We start from the raw sequence: 20,200 nt of genomic DNA, 5'->3' as shown, positions 1-20,200 counted from the left end.
TTTTTGTGGTGGGAGGGGGTTAGGTACCACTGGGGGAGTCAGGGGAGGTCATCCCCGATTCCCTCCAGTGGTCATCTGGTCATTTAGGGCACTTTTTGGGGCCTTATTCGTGAAAAAACAGGGTCCAGGAAAAGTGTCCTAAATTCTAGCTAAAAACGCATACTTTCTTCCCATTATCGCTGAAATGCGCCCATCTTTGTTCGGCAGATAACCACGCCCCAGTTCCGCCTTCGCCACACCTCTGACACGCCCCCATAAACTTTGTCCGCATCCGCGACGGAGTGCAGTTGAAAACGCCCAAAAATCGGCTTTCGATTATACCGCTTTATTCGTTTTTGTGAGATAAACGTCCATCTCCCGATTTAGGTCGGAACTTGGGCGTTTTTCTCGTTCGATTATAAGCTGGATTGTGTGTTTTCAATTTTGAATGGATTTTTGTTGCAGTGGGCCATTTTACATGATGGATATCCACTTCTTGTTGGTTTGACATATGCTGTGCAATTGAGCATTTGTGGTTTCATCAATGTTGTTCTTAATCTACTACTAAAGACCTCTATAACTTTAAAAAAGGGGGGGAGGGCAAAATTCCATACTACCAAACCCAGGGATCAGCAGTGGCATTCTCCGGGTCTACCTTAATAAGGGTTTATGTTTATTAAAAAATTGATATGTTGCCAGGAATTTGTCCAAACCTCTTTTAAATCCCGCTATATTAACTGCGTTGACCAGTTGCTCTAGCCATACGTTTTAAAGCTTAACTATGCGTTGAGTGAAAAAAATATTTTTTCCTATTTGTTTTAAAAGTGTTAGGGGCCCTTTTACTAAGCCACATAAATGTCTATGCATGCCCAATCGCACCAAAATGGAGTTACCGCCAGACTACTGTGTGTCTCTTGTGGTAATTTCATTTTTGGCGCGCGTCCAATATGCACGTCTGAAAAATATTTTTTATTTTTGGGCACTCGCCAAGTAGCATTTGGCGCGCGTAGGTCACTACTGCCCGGTTACCGTGTGAGTCTTTACCACCAGGTCAATGGCTGGCGGTAAGATCTCAGACCCAAAATGGACGTGCAGCAATTTTCATTTTGCTACATGCCCATTTTTGGCAAAAAAAGGGGCCTTTTTTACAGGTGCGCTAAAAAATGGATCGTTGTGTAAGTGCGGGTTCTGGGCACACTACCGCAAGCCATTTTTCAGCACTCCTTAGTAAAAGGATCCCTTAATATGAAACTTCATGGCATGTGCCTTAGTCTTTTTCTTATTCCTCCTGTACACTGCCTTGAGTGAATTCTTTCAAAAAGGCGGTAAATACATCCTAATAAATAAATTAATTAATTAAACTCTGGAATTCGTTGCCAGAGAATGTGGTAAAAGCAGTTAGCTTAGCAGAGTTTAAAAAAAGGTTTGGCTGGCTTCCTAAAGGAAAAGTCCATAGACCATTATTAAATTGGGGAAAATCCACTATTTCTGGGGATAAGCAATTAAATTGGGGAAAATCCACTATTTCTGGGGATAAGCAGTATAAAATGTTTTGTACTTTTTTTTGATCTTGCCAGGTATTTGTGATCTGGATTGGCCACTGTTGGAAACAGGATGCTAGGCTTGATGGACCTTTGGTCTGTCCCAGTATGGCAATACTTATGTACTTAAGTTTGCATCTACCCATTCAGGCTTTTGTATACCTCTAATCATGTCCACAGAAATGAAGAGCAATCTTTCCTGGTACTCAATCAGGTGTAATATCTGATGTTCTTAATGACCTGGGCTCAGGCAGTGACTTTAACTGATTCTCTTTCTCCTACAGTGGTTCTGATCGGGGACTCGGGCGTTGGGAAGAGTAATCTCCTGTCACGCTTCACACGAAATGAATTTAACCTGGAGAGTAAAAGCACCATTGGCGTGGAATTTGCTACCAGAAGCATTCAAGTGGATGGGAAGACGATTAAAGCCCAAATCTGGGACACAGCAGGGCAGGAGAGGTACCGCGCTATCACCTCTGCGTAAGTACCAATTAAATCGTACCTGAACAAGCATTAATCGCTTTTATGAAGAGATTCACCCATGCTTATGCTTTAGGGAGATGTCTGCTTCCCCTTCGTAAGGGGAAGAAGCCTGGCGGTGAAGCAGAACCATGTTGTCTTAGAATGACACCTAGTGGCTGCTTGGAAAGTGACACCTCAGGGAACATTTTTTAAAATTGTCAATCAGATTTTTGAGGTAAGTACAGGATATTATGATAACCCTGCCATAATTTGCCTGGAGATCAAGAGAGCTTATTTGCATTTTGTTTCAAATAGGCTGCTGTTACCTGCTGAATGAGAATGGGCAGGTTACCTGTTGCCATTTCAAAGGAGGCCATGGATGGCATTGGAATGTGAGAGAGCTGCAGATCTCTTTCCACCACTTTTCCCTTTTCCCAATGGAAAATAAGTTGCAGCCTGAGAGAAACATAGAAACATGATGGCAGATAAGGGCCAAATGGCCCATCCAGTCTGTCCATCCTCAGTAACCAGTAACTCCTCCTTTCCTTACAAGATCCCACATGCCTGTCCCATGCTTTCTTAAATTCAGACACAGTCCTTGTCACCACGATCTCCACTGGGAGGCCATTCCATTCATTCACCACCCTTTCCATGAAAGAGTATTTCCTTAGATTACTCCTAAACTTATTTCCTCTTAACTTCATCTTATGCCCTCTCATTCCAGAGTTTTCCTTCATTTGAAAAAGGCTCACCTCCTGTATATTGATTCCACGGAGGTATTTAAATGTCTGTCATATCCCCTCTCTCCCGCCTTTCTTCCAAAGTACATATTAAGGTCTATAAGCCTGTCCCTATATGCTTTATGACAGAGACCAGTGACCAATATTGTAGCTGCCCTCTGGACCGACTCCATCCTGTTTATATCTTTCCGTAGGTGCGGTCTCCAGAATTGCTCACAGTATTCTAAATGGGGCCTCACTAGAGACTTATACAAGGGCACTATCACCTCTGTTTTCCTGCTAGTCATCCCTCTCCCTATGCACCTGAGCATCCTTCTGGCTTTGATCATCAACTTTTCTACCTGTATGGCCACAAGAGACGATCACCCCAAAGTCCTGCTGTTCTTTCATACACAGAAGTACTTCACTCCCTATACTGTACGGTTCCTTTGGATTTTTGTAACCCAAGTACATTACCCTGCATTTTTTAGCATTAAATCTTAGTTATAAGTTACTGGACCATTCTTCAACTTCACTAGATCTTTCCTCATTCTATCCACACCCTCCGGAGTGTCCACCCTATTACAGAGTTTGGTATCATCTGTAAAGAGACAAACCTTACCAGATAGTCCTTCAGCAAGGATGTTAAAAAGAGCTGGCCAAAGGACTGATCCCTGTGGTACACCACTGATAACATCCCTTTTTCTCTGAGCAAACTCCATTTACCACTGCTCTCTGTCTCCTTCGGTTTAACTAGTTTTTAACCCATTCAGTCACTTTAATACCCATACCGAGGGCACTCGGTTTATCACCTGTGTGGAACTGTGTCAAAACCTTTGCTAAAATTCAAGTACAGCAGAAACAAAACAGGAGACAGCACACTGCAGTATCCAAGCAGACAGCAGCGGCAGTGGTAATCCTTGCAAGGATGAGACCCAACCTGGCTGAGTTTCGGATAACCAGGGGTTTACAAAGAATAACTATAAAAGCATATAAATATACAAATATAAATATTTATAAAAACAACAATTGATCATCTGTCAAATAAAAGAAACCAAAATAAAAATAGAAGCATCACCACACTGGTTTCCAAATATAATCTGCATACGTATCCAATATATACTGCAATTCCCTGTTGGCATATGAAAACCACATGTAAATACAGTTTCCTTAATAACATTTCTCTAGTTTTAATACATAATAGACTAACTACCTTAAGTATACATGATTATATTGATTGCTGTAGGTAGCTACTGAATAAACAGTTACTTATAATTTTGGAACCTCTACTTAAAGTAGTTAGGCTATTATGTATTAAAATTATAGAAATGTTAAGGAAATTGTATTTACATGTGGTTTTCTTATGCCAACAGGGAACTGCAGTATATATTGGATACTTATGCAGAATATGTTTGAAAACCAGTGTGGTGGCGATTCTATTTTCATTTTGGGGTCTTTTATTTGACAGATAATCAATTGATGTTTTTATAAATGCTTATATTTTTATATTTATATGCTTTTATATTTATTCTTTGTAGACCCCTGACGAAGGTTATCCGAAACTAGGCCAGACTGGGTCTAGTTTCCATTAGAGTTACATTTGAGGGAACTTTTGCTGTCTCATCCTTCTTCGGATCACCGCTGCTGTTTGTACTGTCTGCTAAAATCCTAGTACACCACATCTAGCGCCCCTCCGACATCTAACTATTTGGTTACCCAGTCAATCAGATTTGTCTGGCAAGACCTGCCTCTAGTGAAACCATGCTGCCTCAGGTCCTGCAGTCCATTCAAGTCGAGAAACCTCATAAGCCTCCTTTTTAGAAGCGTTTTCATTAGTTTACTCACCACTGAGGTCAGACTAACAGGTCTGTAATTCTCAACCTCCTCCTTACTTCCTTTCTTTTGCAGAGGGACCACATCTGTCCTTATCTGATTTCCGGGGCTACTCCAGACTCTAAAGAAGCATTGAAGAAGTCAGACAACACAGCTGCTAGAAATTCTACGAGTTCTTCGAGTTCCCTCTGATGTATCTCCATCAGGCCCCACTGCTTTGTCTATGTTTAGTTTAGCTAGCTCCTCACAAACAGTCTTCTGAAAATTGGTCCTGGTCTACCATACATCCATCCCCCCCCCCCCCATTAGCATTTGTTTTCTATGGTCCTACCCTTGGCCTTTCATCTGTGAATACAGAACAGAAATTATTATTAAGCAGTTCAGCTTTATCCTTAGCTTCTACATATTCCTCCCCCTCACCCTTGAGCCTCACAATGCTATTATGGCACTTCCTTCTGTCACTTGCATATCTAAGAAATGTCTTGTCCTCCAGTTTCAGCGTATCAGCTATCTTTTCTTCCATTTGCGTATTTGCTTTCCTGATAGCTTTTCCAGCTTTTCTTAGCTTTTTGAGGTATTTTTGCCTATCTTCCTCTTTCTGAGTTGTTTTGTAATTTATGAAGGCTAACCTTTTTTCCCTTACCTTTTCAGCTACTATGTTTGAGAACCAGAGCGGCCTTCTTTTCCTCTTACTTTTTTTTTTCCAAATCTTTTTTGTTGTATTTCTGTAGTACATAACATTTAAACCTTAATTTACAACTTATCATAGATCATTACTTCGTTACCACACAGCTTATTAGATTCCTGCTTCATTTCCCCTCCCTCCCCCCCCCCCCCCCCCCGTATCATGGTGGTGCTGGATTCTGTTCCTGAAATTGTTCATAGGGTTGCCACAACTTGTTAAAGGTTCCCATTCGCCCTCTTCTTATAGCTGTCAATTTTGCCATCTGGTACATAGGCAACTTTTTGCATCACCCTCTGCATTTCGGGCGGCTGTGGTTGTTTCCAGTCTCTGGCTATTGCTGTTTTGGCTGCCACCAGGTATTGCATGGCTAGCTTATGCTGAAGTCCTGTCATCGATGTCGGTTTAAGATGCAAAAGGCAATTTTCAGGCTGGCATGGGTAGGGTCGTTGAAGCACTTTAGTTATCAGTGTGATCACAGTCCTCCAGTAATCAGTTATCCTTGGACAGTCCCACCATATGTGCATAAACGTTCCCTTGGCTCCACAGGTCCGCCAGCATTCTGCTGATACCTCTGGGTAGATATGTTGCAGCCTATCTGGTGTATAATACCACCAGTAATAAATGTTAAAGCCATTCTCAATTGCACTCTGAGCCATTGATGGTTCCGCGTTAGGAGTTACGGATCAAGAAAGGGATCTGGGTGTCGTCGTCGATGATACGCTGAAACCTTCTGCTCAGTGTGCTGCTGCGGCTAGGAAAGCGAATAGAATGTTGGGTGTTATTAGGAAGGGTATGGAGTCCAGGTGTGCGGATGTTATAATGCCGTTGTATCGCTCCATGGTGCGACCGCACCTGGAGTATTGTGTTCAGTACTGGTCTCCGTATCTCAAAAAAGATATAGTAGAATTGGAAAAGGTACAGCGAAGGGCGACGAAAATGATAGTGGGGATGGGACGACTTTCCTATGAAGAGAGGCTGAGAAGGCTAGGGCTTTTCAGCTTGGAGAAGAGACGGCTGAGGGGAGATATGATAGAAGTGTATAAAATAATGAGTGGAATGGATCGGGTGGATGTGAAGCGACTGTTCACGCTATCCAAAAATACTAGGACTAGAGGGCATGAGTTGAAGCTACAGTGTGGTAAATTTAAAACGAATCGGAGAAAATTTTTCTTCACCCAACGTGTAATTAGACTCTGGAATTCGTTGCCGGAGAACGTGGTACGGGCGGTTAGCTTGACGGAGTTTAAAAAGGGGTTAGATAGATTCCTAAAGGACAAGTCCATAGACCGCTATTAAATGGACTTGGAAAAATTCCGCATTTTTAGGTATAACTTGTCTGGAATGTTTTTACGTTTGGGGAGCGTGCCAGGTGCCCTTGACCTGGATTGGCCACTGTCGGTGACAGGATGCTGGGCTAGATGGACCTTTGGTCTTTCCCAATATGGCACTACTTATGCACTTATGTACTTATGTACTTAAATAATGATAGCCTCTCTTCCAGCTCTCTTTTGAGAATGTATTTTGCAGGGCTCCCTCCCATCTACTAACATAGGATATCTGGGGGTCTGTTCGTTGCAGCAATGCTTGGTAGATGCGTGACACGCTTCCTCTACCCCCTCCCTTTCCCAGTGCTATTTCCAAAGATGTTTCCCCCAATTCTAACTCTTCTCGTGCCTTGGTATGCATAAAATTACGTATACAACAATAAAATACTTGATCTCTGGCCTGCAACCCATATTCCTCCTGCAGTTCTGCATATCCGACTATCTTATCATTATCCCACAATTGTCCCAGTGTGTGCAGACCTGCTCGTGCCTATTGTCTGTAGACTATCTCAGTCGCTCCTAGTGGGAAACCCGGGGCCCTGTGTATCCCTGTCTGGTGGAAATATGTTCGCTCCGGGAACCATCGTTTCCTGATTTGGTACCAGGTGGACAAAATATATCGTACTCCTATGGGCGCCCTTCGTCTTATGCTCCTCAGTTCCTTATTCGGTATCCACAATAGATCCCACACCTCTCTCATCCCCAACCAGGCCCTTTCCCAATGTAACCATTTTTTGTTAACTGCCGGATGCCAATCTGCTAGGATTCTTAATTGGGCCGCCTAGTAGTATAAGAAAAAGGTTTGGCACTCCCATCCCCCCCTTTCTTGCGGTTGAAACATTATGGCACGCCTCACCCATGGTGGCCTTTTCCTCCAGATAAAAGCAAACATTTTTCTGTTGAGGTGGGTAAAGAAGCTTTGAGGGATTGGGATTGGAAGCGCCATGAAGAGATATAGCACTTTTGGCAGCATCATCATTTTAATCGCATTAATGCGCCCCGGCCACAAGATACTCAGACCTTCCCATCTGTCAAGCTCAGCTAACTGCTCTGTTATTTTCGTTGGAAAGTTTGCCTCATAGAGGTCCTCCACTTTGGGAGTAATCTGGATCCCTAGGTATTTGATAGATTTTGTGGCCCATATAAAAGGGAATGCTGCTTTCATTTGCGATATCTCTTGCCCAGGCACTGTGATATTACGTAGTTCTGTCTTATTGATGATTACCTTAAATCCCGACTTTTCCCCATATTGCCTCATTAGCTCTACTGCCCGCCTCACTGATGGTTCAGGGCTTGTCAATGTCATTAGAATCTCGTCTGCGAATAGCATCAACTTGGTGTTCCCTCTTCCCTCGTATCACTCCTTTAACTCCTGTATCCGCTCTGACACAGGCCAGTGGTTCAATAGTTAAGGCAAACAATAGCGGTGAGACTGCACATCCCTGCCTGGTCCCTCTTTTGAGTTTTATGGGCTCTGAATATGAACCATTGATTTTTAATACCGCCAACGGGCCTAGTACAGTAATTGCAACCACTTCAAATAGCCTCCCTCTATCCCAACCTTTTGCAACATCGCAAAGAGGAATGAATGGCCACTCTACGCGGTCAAATGCTTTTTCCGCATCGACCGAGAGTACTGTTGTTGGCTCCTGTTCGTCCCTGACCTGTTGGAGTATGTAGCAAACATCTGGTGTTATCAAAGGCCTGGCGCCCTGCTATAAAACCCACCTGATCTTCATGAATTAGCTTGGGCAACACTGTTTGTTTGTAATCTATTTGCTAAAAGTTTTGTGAAAATTTTATAATCAATATTGAGGAGGGAGATTGGTCTAAATGACCCACACTGCTGTGGGTCCTTCCCTGGTTTAAGCAATAGGGTCACTGCTGCCAGTCGCCATGAATAAGGCAGCTGTTGTGCCTGGTCAAAGGATTGGAAGAGCCTTAATAACAGCGGCGCCAGAATGGATGCGTATAATTTGTAAATTCTAGCGGGAAACCCATCCGGCCCCGGTGCCTTAGCATGTGGCAGATCTCTGATCGCATCCTTAATCTCCTCCAACCCTATGGGCTCCGATAGTTTTTCTCTTTCCCCCTGCGACAACTGGGGCATCTCTATCCTCTGCACATATTTGTCTATATTACTGGGGGTAACCTCCACTTCAGATTTGTACAGGCTGGTATAGAATGCATGAAAGGTTGTTTGTATGTCTTCTGTTTGTGTGACAGTCTGACCTTGTTGTGTTATAAGACTATGGATATGATTGCGATGTACCTGTTTTTTTAGCTTGTTCGCTAATAGTCTACTCGCTTTGTCCCCCAGCTCATAATATTCCTGTTGCCCTTGCTGCAATTGACTGGCCACCTCTGCCATCTGTATCTCATTAAGTTGCATTCTATTTTTATGAAGCTCTGTCATGGCTTTTTTATCCCTGGGATCAGCTTTATTTTGCCGCTCTGCCTGCTCTATCCTCTCTCTTAGTTCCCGTTCTTTAGCGTCTTTTGATTTATTCAGGTGGGCCTTGAGGGCAATTAACTGCCCTCTCAGCACTACCTTTAGACCCTCCCATAAGCTCACTGGGTGGATGTCTCCCATATCATTAAACTCCAAATATTCTTTTATATAGTGTTCTATCATTCCCACATTCTCCGGTTCATTTAAGAGTGCCTCATCTAGATGCCAATATCTTTGCCCACCCGCTTCTCTCCCAATCCTTAGCGTTAATAAGACTGGGGCATGGTCTGACCATGTACGTATTTCTATTTGTATCTTCTGCAGGGCTTTAACCACTACCCTATCCCCCAACCAAAGATCTATCCTTGAGTAGGAATTGTGTGTAGATGAGTAGTAGGTAAAATCTTTTTCCTGCTTATGTGTTACCCTCCATAAATCAGTTAAGCCCCACCTATTCATAAATCTTTTCAATACCTCTCTATCTTTCCTAGCATATCCCGCTTGTCCCGTTGAGTTATCTAAGAGGGGATCTATTGTCAGATTAAAATCTCCTCCCATTAATAGCTGACCTTGCACATTCTGTTGAAGTTTTGATTCAATTTCCTCCAGAAATTTACCTTGCCCTTCATTAGGTGCATATATTGTGACAAAAGTATACTGAGTGTTGTATAGTGAAGCTACGACCAAAAGAAACCTGCCCCCCTTATCCGAAACAGTTTTGATAATTTCCCAGGGCAGTGTATCCGAGAAGGCCACAAGTACCCTCCCCCTTTTTTTTTTATTTTGGATGTTTGTTGACTGTATTACCACTGGGTATCTCCTATAGGCTATCAGTTTCTCATGACATTTCTTTAGATGTGTTTCTTGCAGCATAATTACATCACTTTTTAGCCTCGCCACCTCTTTAAACATTCGCTTGCGTTTGATTGGTGAATTGAGACCCTTAACATTCCAAGTTACACAATTGAACATTCTCTATATAGTCTTCCCCAACTTTCTAGCCTATTCAGCAACCACCAGATACTTAAGTATAGTCCCCATCCCTTCCCCCCTCCCTCTTCCAAAGAAGACTTGTCCCAATCACCTCTTGAAGCTAAAACAAAAAGCAGGTAAAAACCCTCACGAAACCGTGAGATATAAAACAAAAAGTGAGGAGAGTGAATGAGGATACCAAATAGTTTGTTTATTCACATAAAAAATGACGTAATTCGCATTAAAAATGATCCGACACGGCCGTGTTTCGGCCCAAAGGCCTGCCTCAGGGGTCTTTGTAACCTCAGAGAATATGACTTGAAATGTGTACTCCAAGGGAAATAATAAGACAAAACTCTCTTGGGTCTCCTCTCTTCTAAAAAAAATGTTAAAAAACAGAGCGAACTTGTTATACTCCTCTCCAAAGAGATGTGTACAAATGTAAAATACAATGTCCCCCTTCATCTCTCAGCCTGTTCTGAATTTCCTCCCCGAGAAATGGTTCTTCTCACCATTTATCTGCTCCGCTGTTCGGCACCACTCATCTCCTCAAGTCATTCTGTTGCTGTCTTCATTTTCCCACTTGTGGATTCAATTCTTCCCAGATATCTGCCTCCTCAGACGACCGTGGCCTTGTGAAACCCTTTGCCATTTGGGTTTGGTGGCCCGCACTACACCTTGTTCGTAATGGTGAGGGTCTTCCGCAGTCTCCATTTGCTTCAAATATTCATGCACGTCCTCCAGCGATGCCACTCTCTTCTGTTTTCCCTCTGGAAAAAAGGTTAGTGTAAATGGGTATTGCCATTTATATGGCATGCCCTCCTCTCTTAACTGCGCAGTTAATGGCCGCAATTCTCCCCGTCGTTTTAGGGTTATTGCTGATATGTCTTGATATAGCTCAATCGGGTAGCTCTCCCAAATCAATGGGTTCGCCCCTCTCGCCTTCTTCATCACTGCTTCTTTGACTTTGAATTCTGTGAAGCATGCCACTTTGTCTTTAGGCTGGTTAGGTTTCCTCACGCCTAATGCCCGCTGTGCATGTTTTAATCGGATTGTGGCTTTATCATATGGCTCATCCTCAGTGGACAATACTTGTGCTGCAATGGATTGCACCACCTCTTCACAGTTATTAAATTCAGGAGTCTCAGGCACCCCACGAATTCTAATATTAGAGCGTCTGCTCCTATTCTCTAAGTACTCGATTTTGTCCATAAGGTACCTGGCTTCTGTTTTTCTCTCACTCATTTGCTGCTCCACAGCCCTCATCGCTCCCGCTTGCTCTTCTTGGCCATTTTCAACCTCCAGCATGCGGTTGCCCAGCTCTGATATTTCTCCTCTTAGCTCAGAACTCAACTGGGCAAAGTCCCTTCGCACTTCTTTGAGGTCCGTTTTTATTTCTTGAAACCATGTGCATAATTTCGCCCAGACCTCTGGCTGTACCTCCATTCTTTCAATCAGCGATTCGCCTCGTGCTTGCTCTGAGTCTTTCTGTTCCGTTCTCGTGTTATGGGCGCCATCTTCTTCCACTAACAACCCTCCGTTTCTCCCTTTCTGCTGGTACGAGAACGCTGCTAAATCCGGCGTTTTAATCTTGGATTGTGACATCACTCGACTCTGCTTCTTTTGCCTGCTGAAATCAGATTCTTTCAGCTTTCTCCCGGGGGGTAGGTGCTTTAAATAACCGCTATTATAGAGCTGATAGACGGGAGCTTCGTTTTCACTGCTCCATTTGCTAGCGTGACGTCACTTCCTCCCCTTTTCCTCTTACTTTTATGTACTTTTCTAATATAAAGGTTTATTACCTTTAAAATAACTCCTTTCAGTTTTGCCCACTGCTGTTCTACTTCCTTCAGCTGTTCCCATTCAACTAACTCTTCCTTGAGATATTCTATCTTGGCAAAGTTAGTTCTTTTAAAGTCTAGGACCTTCAGTCTTGAATAAGCCCTCTCCTCCTGTGTTGTAATATTGAACCACACCATTCGGAGATCACTGGATGCAAAATGATCTCCAACCGTAACATCAGTAACACTCTTCCTATTTGTAAGCACCAGGACTAGAATAGCTCCATCCCGTGTGGGTTCCACTGCTGGAACAATTCTTCATGTAAAGAATCCAAGATCCCCTTGCTTCTAGATGACCCCACAGCAGGGGTACCCAAATTGACGTCTGGCATATTAAAATCAGCTATCAGTAGTACTTCCTTTTCCTAGCTATCTTGTGAATGTCTTCATTTCTTCTGACAGGAATGAGGCCTGTATATCACTCTAATGTAAATACATTTTCCATTTCCTCTTTCTAGTTTATCCCACAGTGCTTCTTCCTTACCCCAGATGTCCTGCAATTCTGTCTGTCACTTTAAGGAAACCTCTGTACTACTACTACTACTACTACTACTATTTAGCATTTCTATAGCGCTACAAGGCGTACGCAGCGCTGCACAAACATAGAAGAAAGACAGTCCCTGCTCAAAGAGCTTACAATCTAATAGACAAAAAATAAAGTAAGCAAATCAAATCAATTAATGTGTACAGGAAGGAGGAGAGGAGGGTAGGTGGAGGCGAGTGGTTACAAGTGGTTACGAGTCAAAAGCAATGTTAAAGAGGTGGGCTTTCAGTCTCTCTCTTTCTCCCTCTGAGGGACAGTAGTGGTTACATGCTGGAGGAGAGCTCTGCCTCTATCTTATACTAAGGAACAGCACTGGTTATATGCTGGAGCCTGAGAGGAAACCACAGTTGTTTCCACTGAGGCCAATCTAACACCCCCTGAATAACAGCAGTGGAGGATCTGCTAAAGACTGAGAGGAGGCCTCCATCTTAGTCACACTGAGGCTTTTTACTATAAGTACTAGGGACCTATATCTGAGTTGACCATGAAGAATTAAACATGTGCAGGCTTACCAATGGTTTACAGATACAGCAGAGCTTCTCAAACTTATCTTGGGGACCCAACAGACAATTAAGTTTCCAGGATATCTACAATAAATATGTTTGAGCTACATCTCATGCATTGGAGATCCAGAATATGCAGATTTAGCTCATGTATAATTATTACGAATATCCTGAAAACCCAGCTGTGGTTCAGGTCCCTAGGCAAGTTTGGGAAGCTCTCAAAAAAGATATAGCGGAATTAGAAAAAGTGCAGAGAAAGTCAATGAAAATGATAAAGGGGATGGAACAACTTCCCTATGAGGAAAGGCTGAAGCGGTTAGGACTCTTCAGCTTGGAGAAAAGACGACTGAGATATGATATGATAGAGGTCTATTAAATAATGAGTGGAATGGAACGGGTTGACGTGAATCAATTGTTTACTCTTTCCAAAAATACTAGGACTACGGGGCACGCGATGAAGCTACAAAGTAGTAAATTTAAAACAAATTGGAGAAAATATTTCTTTACTCAATGTGTAATTAAACTCTGGAATTCATTGCCAGAGATTGTGGTAAAGGCGGTTAGCTTAGCAGGGTTTAAAAAACATTTGGTCCCCATAGACCATTATTAAAATGGACTTGGGGAAAATCCACAGCTTATTTCTATAATAAGCAGCAGAAAATGTATTGTACTTTTTGGGGATCTTGCCAGGTACTTGTGACCTGGATTGGCCACTGTTGGAAACATGGTTCTGGGCTTGATGAACCTTCGGTCTGTCCCAGTATGGCAATACTTATGTAATTATAACTTTTTCTATTGCAAAAAAGAACAAAGAGGCTGGTGTCATCTTAGATTAATGGTTCAGATTTCCAGTTCTTTAATTTTCTGCTGGTCTAATCCCCAGAGGAGGAGGATGAGGAGGAGTCCCGTGGAACACGGGACTAGACGTTAGTAGCAGTGCTGACATATTCAGATCAAAAGTGAAAATAAAAGTTTGATGTATAGTCTAAGTTGCAGTGTGAATGGCAAGCCATTTGCCGAGGTTTGAAGAAGAACATAGTAACATAGTAAATGATGGCAGATAAAGACCTATACTGTCCATCCAGTCTGCCCAACAAGATAAACTCATTTTACATGGTATGTGATACTTTATATGTATACCAGAGTTTGACTTTTTCCTTGCCTTTCTCAGGGCACAGTCCGTAAAAGTCTGCCCAGCACTGTTCTTGAACTTTCCATATCTATTCAGTTACGATCAGGGCGTAAACCGTAGAAGTCTGCCCAGCACCGGTTTTGCTTCCCAGTTACCAGTGTTGCCACTCAATCTCTGCTAAGATTTCGCAGATCCATTCCATCTAAACAGGATTCCTTTGTGTTTATCCCAAGCATTTTTGAATTCCATTACCATTTTCATCTCCACCACCTCCTGCAGGAGGATGTTCCATGTATCTGCCACCCTTTCCGTGAAAAAATACTTCCTGACATTACTCCAGAGACTGCCCCCCTTCAACCTCAATTCATTTCATCTAGTTCTACCACCTTCCTGTCTCCAGAAAGGGTTTGTTTGCGGATTAATACCTTTCAAATATGTTTGTATCATGTCACCTCTGTTTCTCCTTTCCTCCAAGGTATGCATGTTCAGGTCAGCAAGTCTCTGCTCATATGGTTTGCAATGCAAATCGCATACCATTTTTGCAGCTTTTCTTTGCACCGCTTCCAGTCTTTTTACATGTTTCGCAAGATACAGCCTCCAAACTCCAAACATGTCCAGTGGACAATTAAAACTGAGAGGGAGGAGAGAGCTCAAGGCAGCACAGGAAACCCTGAATATGCTCAGACCTACTTAAACTTCTTTAGCTGAAGGAGATCTCCATCACACAAGGCTTTGTCGGATGACATCACCTTAGAAAGTGGCTGTATTCCTCTGCCTTGTCTATGGAGAGCAACAATCATTCATATCAGCACTACCCCTCCCAAAATGAACATGTACAATTGCATAACTGGATATTGACTTTTAAATATTAAATACACACTATGTTTTATGTATAAATACATGAGAGCAATTTAAAAACGCTATTTATCCAGGTTAATGGACTGTTTTTAATTGAAACTGTCTTCATAGATAGCCCATAGGAGGTATGAAATTTGCACAAAAAGGCATTTATTTGTAAGGTATATGATATACAGTGAAAAAAATTCCCTTATGGCAACCGGAATTCTTGAAAATACGTAAATCTGTTAGCAGTTTTCTTTCTAGTAGCATAATCGTAGGAGGAAAAGAAACTTATTTGTCCTCCCCCCCTCCCTCACCTAAAAGGCCTAGCTCCTGACTGGGACTGTGGGACTGCACAGACTTATCACCTCCACCTGCTGGAGTCTGAAAATAGACAGACTCTGGGGACTTCACAGCCGGTAGACTAGGAGTCAGTAGTTCTCAGTCTCCACCTACTGGTAGAGGTGCATATTGCATAACCCATTCGTCTGTGCCAGTCTGGAGAGACACTGAGGGGCATAATCGAACGAAAATGTCTATCTCCATGGGCGTTTATCTCCGAGAACGGGTCCGTGAAGGGGCGGACCGAACCATATTTTCGCAAAAAATAAACGTCCATGTTTTATTCGACAATTTGTGAGCTGGGCGTTTTTGTTTTTCAGCGATAATGGAAAATGAAAGTGCCCAGCTCAAAAACGAATAAATCCAAGGCATTTGTTCATGGGAGGGGCCAGGATTCGTAGTGCACTGGTCCCCCTCACATGCCAGGACACCAACCGGCCACCCTAGGGGGCACTTTTACAAAAACAAAAAAAAGGTAAAAGAGCTCCCAGGTGCATAGCACCCTTCCCTTGTGTGTTGAGCCCCCCAAATCCCCCTCAAAACCCACTGCCCACAAGTCTACACCATTACTATAGCCCTAAGGGGTGAAGGGGGGCACCTACATGTGGGTACAGTGGGTTTGGGGGGTTGGACGACTAATAAGCATTAAGCAGCACAATTGTAACAGGTGGGGGGGGGGGATGGGCCTGGGTCCACCTGCCTGAAGTCCACTGCACCCCCTAACAACTGCTCCAGGGACCTGCATACTGCTGCCAGGGAGGTGGGTATGACATTTGATGGTGAAAATAAAAAGTTGTGAAACATCATTTTTTTTGTGGTGGGAGGGGGTTAGTGACCACTGGGGGAGTCAGGGGAGGTCATCCCCGATTCCCTCTGGGGGTAATCTGGTCATTTAGGGCACTTTTTGGGGCCTTATTCGTGAAAAAACAGGGTCCAGGAAAAGTGCCCTAAATTCTAGCTACAAACGCATACTTTTTTTCCATTATCGGTGAAAGGCGCCCTTCTCTGCTCAGGTGATAACCATGCCCCAGTCCCGCCTTCACCACGCCTCTGACACACCTCCGTCAACTTTGTACGCTTCCGTGATGGAGTGCAGTTGTAAACGTCCAAGTTCGGCTTTCGATTATACCACGTTATTCGTTTTTGTGAGATAAACGTCCATCTCCCGATTTAGGTCGGAACTTGGGCATTTTTCTTGTTTGATTATAAGCAGGACAATACAACAGCTTTCCACACTTAACAGGTTTTGGAACTAAGCTCTTCAATTGCCCATCCTCCCTGTGGATAAAAGCAGGCACTGATGACTGATTGCACCCCCCCAACCGACCACTTAGTCTGTCTAATGATTAAGCCAGCCCTGCTGGTTCCACTCTTCTCAAATCACACTTACACTTATTCTTGGTGCATTTACTGCATCTGTCAGTGTTCCAGGCTTTACCTTTATTTTCAGCACTTTTTATTGTGGTTGCAGGTATTATCGTGGTGCTGTGGGAGCCCTGCTGGTTTATGACATTGCCAAACACCTGACATATGAAAATGTGGAGCGTTGGCTGAAGGAGCTCCGTGATCATGCGGACAACAACATTGTCATCATGTTGGTGGGGAACAAGAGTGACTTGCGACACCTGAGAGCTGTGCCCACTGACGAAGCCAGGGCATTCGCTGGTGAGTTAGCTTTAGGCTGTCCTGTGCTTAAATGAGGCATTCAGCTTTCCATGATTTCTCTGATGTGTTTGAATACAAGAATGACAGCAATTTTTAAAGGGACTGAACCTGCTCTCTAAGGGGGGGCAGTTTCTTTCTTTTTTTTTTAATTGTAATGAGTAGGTTGCAGGTTTGAGTGTACTTCCGTGTGCCAAACTTGCAAGCCAGTTGTCAAAGGAAGACTAAATATATGCATTCCCATCAGCCCTGCTGCATTATTGTTTACAAAAAAGTTAAAAAGAACTGGACCAAAGACCAATTCCACTGGTAATGCCCTTATCCTCAGTGTGAATGCTATTTTCCAGTTCCCTTAGTCACCTCCCACTCAAACAGTTTCTAACCCACGGGTTCACGTTTAAAGCCATCTAAGGGGAACTGTGTCAGATCCAGTGCTAGATATGCTGAAATCTAAATACAACACGTCTAGCATTCTCCCTTGATCCAACTCTCTCCAGCAGTTCATTGGATTTCAGAGACTACATTATCCTCCATTTTGGTAGCATTTCCGTTAATTTACTCAACAGAGATCCGACTAACTGACCTATATTTCCCAACCTCCTCACTTCTGCTTTTGTAGACAGGGACTACATTCATTCTTCTCCAATCTTCAGGTACCACTCCCAACTCAAAAGAAGCACTGAAAAGGTTAGGCAGAGGAGCCACTGGACCTTCCCCTTCAGTACCCTCAGATGGCCCCATCACTTTGTTTACTTTATCTAGTTCCTCACAAATGCAGTCAAGGTCTATCTTACTTCCATTTCTTGTTTGTTTTCTGTGCTCTTGCTCCCCACCCTTCATCTGAGACAGCAGAACAAAAATATTTATTAAGCAATTCAACTTTATCTTCATCAGCTTCTACATATTCCTCCCCTTTCACTTTGTCACTTTGGAGTTAACCCCGTAGCCACCTGGAAGGTCTGTCCTCAGCACTGCTTAGGCCTGCTTGCACCTGCCATTTGTGCTCTACATTAGCACCCTCCTCCTGCCAACTGGGTCCCACTTGCCTCTGGGCGAGTCTCCCACTCTCAAGTTCTCTGGTGATTTCTAGGACACTTGGACCACACTCCAGGTGTCCCACAGCTCCAAGAGCACCCACAGACCCAAAAACACAAACCAGGATTCAGGACAGCAGAGTCAATAAACTAAAAAAAATTTCTTGTCACAGAACTTAAACAGTGAACAGAAAAGGGTGAACTGAGCAAACAATAACAGGTAACTGAATCTAAACATTTGTTTACTACCTGGGAAGTTCAGGAAATATAGCTGCTCACAGGGCCTCAGTAAAGAGATCTTTCTCTCTCCGCTCCCTGGCTGAGACTGGGGAAAATCCAGTGCCTTCAGGCTAGATTTGAAATCCAGGGCCAATCAGACCCCCAGGGCATCAGGTTTGAAAGAAGCTGCCCAATGGTACTGCAGATTGCCTTTCCATAAGCTTAAAATGGAAAAGAGTCTTTTTCTGCAACAGCTTTAAAACGCAAAACAAGCTTGTATAGGAGAAATATGCTTCATGAAATAATGAATACACTTTTCAGGCTTAGAAACCCACTGTTTCATCACACCCTTCGAGTCTGAAAATGCCACTTTTGCATTTTCTCCTATTACTAACATATCTTAAAAAAAAAAGTCTTTCCTCCCCATTTTACTGTATTAGCTAGCTTTTATTACATTTGCATCTTTGCTTACCAGCTTCTCATAGCTTTTCCAGATATTGTTGTCTTCCTCTTTCTACGACTTTTTATTTTATTAAGGCTAACCTACTACTACTACTACTATTTAGCATTTCTATAGCGCTACAAGGCGTACGCAGCGCTGCACAATCATAGAAGAAAGACAGTCCCTGCTCAAAGAGCTTACAATCTAATAGACAAAAAATAAATAAAGTAAGCAAATCAAATCAATTAATGTGAACGGGAAGGAAGAGAGGAGGGTAGGTGGAGGCGAGTGGTTATAAGTGGTTACGAGTCAAAAGCAATGTTAAAGAGGTGGGCTTTCAGTCTAGATTTAAAGGTGGCCAAGGATGGGGCAAGACGTAGGGGCTCAGGAAGTTTATTCCAGGCGTAGGGTGCAGCGAGACAGAAGGTGCGAAGTCTGGAGTTGGCAGTAGTGGAGAAGGGAACAGATAAGAAGGATTTATCCATGGAGCGGAGTGCACGGGAAGGGGTGTAGGGAAGGACGAGTGTGGAGAGATACTGGGGAGCAGCAGAGTGAGTACATTTATAGGTTAGTAGAAGTTTGAACAGGATGCGAAAACGGATAGGGAGCCAGTGAAGCGACTTGAGGAGAGGGGTAGTATGAGTAAAGTGACCCTGGCGGAAGACGGGCAGCAGAGTTTTGAACCGACTGGAGAGGGGAGAGGTGACTAAGTAGGAGGCCAGCAAGAAGCAGATTGCAGTAGTCTAAATAAGAGGTGACAACCTCTTTTCTTTATATTTTCAACTACTTCTAGAACCATAGCAGCCTCCTCTTTTAATCACCCCACTAATCGTCTGCCAACAAACTCGCACAATTGGCAGCCCCTGAAGAATGAATTTACATACAAGCTACACAAGCTGCAGCTTAAGGCTTCACAGTACAAGTAGAGGCTGACTGAATTTCGGTTTCGGCACCAAAACTGACCTGAAATCCAGGTTCAGGTTTTGGCCAAAAATGCCTATGCATTTGTAGCGGAAACTGAAGCCATGGTCCTGTCCCCTCCACAAGTCTTATCCCCCTGATCCAGCCTCCCCCCCCCCCAACAGAGAACCTAGGCTGCCCCCCCCCCCCATCCGTAGGTCCTAGTGGCCTCTTCAGGGCAGGTGCATTCCAAGTTGCTCCTGTCCCCACTGGCTGCATTGTGAAAATGGCAGCTGCAACTTCCTGCGGCCGCCATTTTAGGATTGAAACCGGCACGGCACGAGGAGCAATTCTCAGTAGCTCCTGCTCATGCCATTTCCAATCTCAAAATGGCATCTACAATCTCCCACAGCAATCTTGCATGGCTACCATGGGAAGTTCTAGTCGCCATTTTTACAGTGATGCTCCTGCCCCAAAGAGGCCAATAGGGCTTTTAGAAGATAGACCTTGGAAGGACCTATGGATTGGGGGAAGCCCGGGGGCAGGGGGAGGGACAGGTTTTCTGTCTGTGAGGGGATAGACCTGCGGTGGCAGCAGCAGAGGGTGGAGCATGGATGGGCAGAATAAAATAAATGGTCTCTGTTTCAGCTTCAGTTCCAGCTGAAACAGAGTTGTGAATTTCAGCCACAGATTCAGTTTCAGCCAGAACAAAAACTACTGGTTTTGTTCATCCTCTACAGTGGCCTCATTATTATTATGCATTAGTTTAATAA

At 43.6% G+C, this 20,200-nt stretch overlaps 1 protein-coding gene across 1 annotated transcript in view; it reads left to right on the top strand.

Annotated features, from left to right (window-relative positions):
• LOC115480275 (ras-related protein Rab-11B) overlaps positions 1 to 20,200 on the top strand; it is a 73,387-nt gene that overhangs the window by 45,905 nt on the left and 7,282 nt on the right. The window contains exons 2-3 of the mRNA XM_030218822.1: positions 1,805 to 2,000; positions 16,642 to 16,835. Of these exons, the coding sequence (XP_030074682.1) occupies positions 1,805 to 2,000; positions 16,642 to 16,835 (390 nt within the window). The remainder of the gene's footprint in view (positions 1 to 1,804; positions 2,001 to 16,641; positions 16,836 to 20,200) is intronic.

Source organism: Microcaecilia unicolor, chromosome 11 (assembly GCF_901765095.1).
Source record: "Microcaecilia unicolor chromosome 11, aMicUni1.1, whole genome shotgun sequence".
Lineage (NCBI taxonomy): Eukaryota > Metazoa > Chordata > Amphibia > Gymnophiona > Siphonopidae > Microcaecilia > Microcaecilia unicolor.
The sequence above is the reverse complement of the archived record's forward strand: the minus strand, read 5'-3'. Positions and strand labels throughout refer to the sequence as shown.